Raw genomic sequence first — 3,860 nt, forward strand, 5'->3', positions numbered from 1 at the left:
TTAAATAAAATTTACCCTTAATAAATAAATAAAACACCCAAGGAATTCCTGATCTTATTTGTGAAAGTAAAAGATCTACCATTAATTTAGTGAAGACGTAGTATAATTGAAGTCTTCTGCTTCAATTGGGCGACGACTTGACCAAAACTTTATTTGAAGTATTAATTATGAAGTACTTGACCAAAACTTGACCAAAACTCTTACGAATCTTTTAATATTCCTTGAAAGTGACAAAATTAATGGTGCTTTCGATTTTATTAATGTAACAAAATCTATCACCCAAGAAAATATTAAACTTTTAATTATAGGATAGGTAATTTTTGAATGTTTCTTTTGCTTTTTTTATCTTCAATAACTCATAAAATTATGGGAAAGATTACATTACTTGATATATATACACACAAATATATTATAAATTTATTAAAATCTTCATATCATTTTAATAAATTATGAAAAAATATTATAAAGCTTGACGTAAACACAAAATAGATAACAATTATTTTGTAAATTGAATTTTAATAATAAACAATGCAAAATTTTTATAAAGTAAAAATAAATATTATAAATAGAATACTAATTTACAACATAAATATTTTTTTTCAAAATCAATATTCACTCGAATAATATAATTAAATTCAATACATATATATTGCTAATTCACAAAAAAAAAATCTAATATAAATTTAACCCTTAAAAGTTAATAATTTTAATTTATTAAACAACACTTTAATAAAATCCCCCAACTTTAATCAAAATGAAAGAAAAAAAATTAGTATTTTCTTCTTCTTTTTTTTTTAAAAAAAGGAGGTATTATTAGTATTTACTTTCATAATCATCTAAATTATGTTTTCGACACATTCAATGAAACAATTACACCAAGTAAATGAACATATAAAACACAACACCTTCAATACACCGACTCTTATCCAATATGATGAGCATTTCTTTTATTCGTTCTTGCAATGTTAGGAACAACGACCAAAATAATATCGTACCAATGGTTAAGAGTGTATGAGATATGGCCGGAAGTCTGCAGAAGGGAAAATGATGTTAGAAAACGAAAAACTTTCTCATCCGGACATGTACTATTTTTAGTTTACCCTTAGGCTTAGCTAAGCAAATTCAGAGGAGGGCTTCTTCTCCCTTATCTCCTTGCTTACACCCCAACCTTAGTTATGGCACATGTACCGTCAAATATTATTCTCTTGCTGTTCCTTCTGGTTTCTTTCCATGTTAATGTCATAGCTGAAGAAGACGAGGCAAACATTATCAAACCCGGTTCTTCACTTTATGCCGGAAAACAGCCTAGTTCGTGGGCCTCACCTTCGGGGAATTTTGAATTTGGTTTCTACCGGCAAGGAGAAGGATATGCGGCCGGAATATGGCTTGTTGGTCGACCAGAAAACACCATTGTCTGGACTGCAAAACGAGATGATCCGCCTGTCTCCTCAAATGCTACTTTGGAATTCACTAGACAAGGCGTATTGCTTCTTCGGACTGAGGACGGGGTGGGAAATGTCATTGCGAATCTGTCCGGCGTGCAATTTGTTGATTCAGCTTCGTTGCTGGACACCGGGAATCTAGTTCTCTATGAGAACAGGTCTGTTGTTTGGGAGAGCTTTGATATCCCGACCGACACAATCTTAGGATGCCAGAATTTAAGCCTTGACAGTGAGTTGATTTCCAGTGTGTCAAGTTCAAACCACTCAACTGGCCATTATCATTTGCTCTTGAAGTCTGATGGGCTTGTAGCCAATTTAAATATTTCTTCTGCAGCTGCCTATGAGTACTGGGTCTCCCCTAATGGCTTTTCTTCCCCCGTGTTGAATCTCAATGAAAGTGGCGTTCTAGCACTGTCTTCATCACAAAATTTCGACCAAGAAAATGTTTTGGCAAACGGCTCGACAACTGGGAACGAAACAATGATTATCTATAGAGCAACCCTTGATCATGACGGTGTTTTCAGATTGTACTCGCATCAACTTGAAAGCAATACTATGTCAAACAAGTGGCAGAATTTGGATGATGAATGTGAGGTTCCAGGTCGGTGTGGGTTGAACAGCTACTGCTCCACCAGCAGGGGTAACGATACTGAGTGCTATTGCTATCCTGGTTTCATATTTATCGACGAGAATGCCAAATTCCTGGGTTGCTCTCAGAATTTCACTGTAGATGGGTGCGAGACTAAGAGAGATGTAGTGATACACCACAACAGCACTACCTTAGACAATATGTCTTGGGCTGGTAATCTTTATTCTGTGAAGCGTAATCTGGAGAGGGAAGACTGTAAGAAAGCTTGCGAGGATGATTGCTCCTGTGGTGGAGCTCTCTATACCCCAAATCACTGTAGCATGTATTCATTACCGCTTAAATATGGTAGAAAACATGTAAGTATAACAACCACAGCCTTCATCAAGTTGATTCCGGGTCGTAGCACCATTAGCCCCCCACCTGAAACAAGTCCAAACCAAAGCCTTATTCTAACTATGGGCTTAAGTTTGGGTTCCGTTGCAAGCTTGTGTTTTGTGATTGCAATATGTAGCTTCTTGTTATACAGGCATCGAGTCCAAAGTTATGAGAAGCTTTTAGACAGTAAAAGTTCAGGATTTGCCGAGCAATTTACACTACGATCATTCACTTTAAATGAGCTAGATGAAGCAACACAAGGTTTCCAAGATGAGTTGGGTAAAGGCTCATTTGGAGCGGTTTATAAAGGAACTTTGCCAGGGGATGGTAAAAGTATTGCTGTTAAGAGATTAGGAATGGTTAAGGAAGGAGAAAGGGATCAGTTTCGAACTGAGATGACAGCCATTGGAAGAAATAACCACAGGAACTTGGTCCGATTGCTTGGATTTTGTGTGGAAGGTTCAAGGAAGTTCCTTGTTTATGAATACATGAGCAATGGCTCACTAGCGGATTTTCTATTCAACAGGAATGAACGCCCGGTTTGGAAACAGAGAGCCAGAATAGCGTTGGACGTGGCTAAAGGTATCCTTTATTTACATGAAGAGTGTGAGGTGAGTATCATCCATTGCAACATCAAGCCCTGCAACATACTCTTGGATGATTCATTGACTGCAAAGATTTCGGATTTCGGATTGGCAAAGCTATTGAGGCCTAATCAAAGAAGCAGTACAAGTGGAACAGCATGGTACCCGGCACCTGAATGGCAAAACAGTGCATTGTTATCGGTAAAAGTTGATGTATACAGTTTCGGAGTGATACTGTTGGAGATCATATGTTGCAGAAGAAACATAGAAGTAGAAGGTCGCAGTGCAGATGAGATACTGCTTTCAACATTTGTATACAATTGCTTTGTTGGGGGAGAGTTGAACAAGCTCGTGGAAGGTGAAGAAGAAGTGGATATGAAAATGGTGGAAAGGTTTGTGAAGGTGGGGCTTTGGTGCATTCAAGATGATCCAAATTTGCGTCCACTCGTGAAGAATGTGATCTTGATGCTAGAAGGAACAATGAATGTACCGATCCCTCCATCTCCATCACTTCCCCATGTTACTAATTAGTGTTTTTAACTTTGAAGTTGGGTTTATTTTAATTATGTTTTTCATGTAATTAATAATAATTAGAGGAGTAATTTTTAAAATAAAATTTCAATGTTTATCATTTTGGAAACTATCTGTTGTTAAAAAGAAAAACATTTTATGTTCTTTACATCAATTATAATAATGTGATAAGTGAAAGGTCTCTAATCTATACATCAATTATAATATTAAAAGTATACATGGTTTTTTCCTTTGTTTTCACTTATGTGTTGTGTTGAAAAATTAAATGTTAACATCTTAAATACTTACAAAATCAATGTGGTATGTTTGTTTAATTTAAGAGATATTGCAATTTAGTCT

The 3,860-nt window shown here is 35.8% G+C and overlaps 1 protein-coding gene across 1 annotated transcript; it reads left to right on the top strand.

Annotated features, from left to right (window-relative positions):
* The first annotated feature begins 957 nt into the window (after window positions 1-957).
* On the top strand, window positions 958-3,603 carry LOC107959447 (G-type lectin S-receptor-like serine/threonine-protein kinase LECRK1). The gene has a single exon (XM_016895515.2). The coding sequence runs from the start codon at window positions 1,176-1,178 to the stop codon at window positions 3,519-3,521; it is 2,346 nt and encodes a 781-aa protein (XP_016751004.2). The 5' UTR covers window positions 958-1,175; the 3' UTR covers window positions 3,522-3,603.
* The last annotated feature ends 257 nt before the right edge of the window (window positions 3,604-3,860 follow it).

Source organism: Gossypium hirsutum, chromosome D04 (genome assembly GCF_007990345.1).
Source record: "Gossypium hirsutum isolate 1008001.06 chromosome D04, Gossypium_hirsutum_v2.1, whole genome shotgun sequence".
Classification (NCBI taxonomy): Eukaryota; Viridiplantae; Streptophyta; class Magnoliopsida; order Malvales; family Malvaceae; genus Gossypium; species Gossypium hirsutum.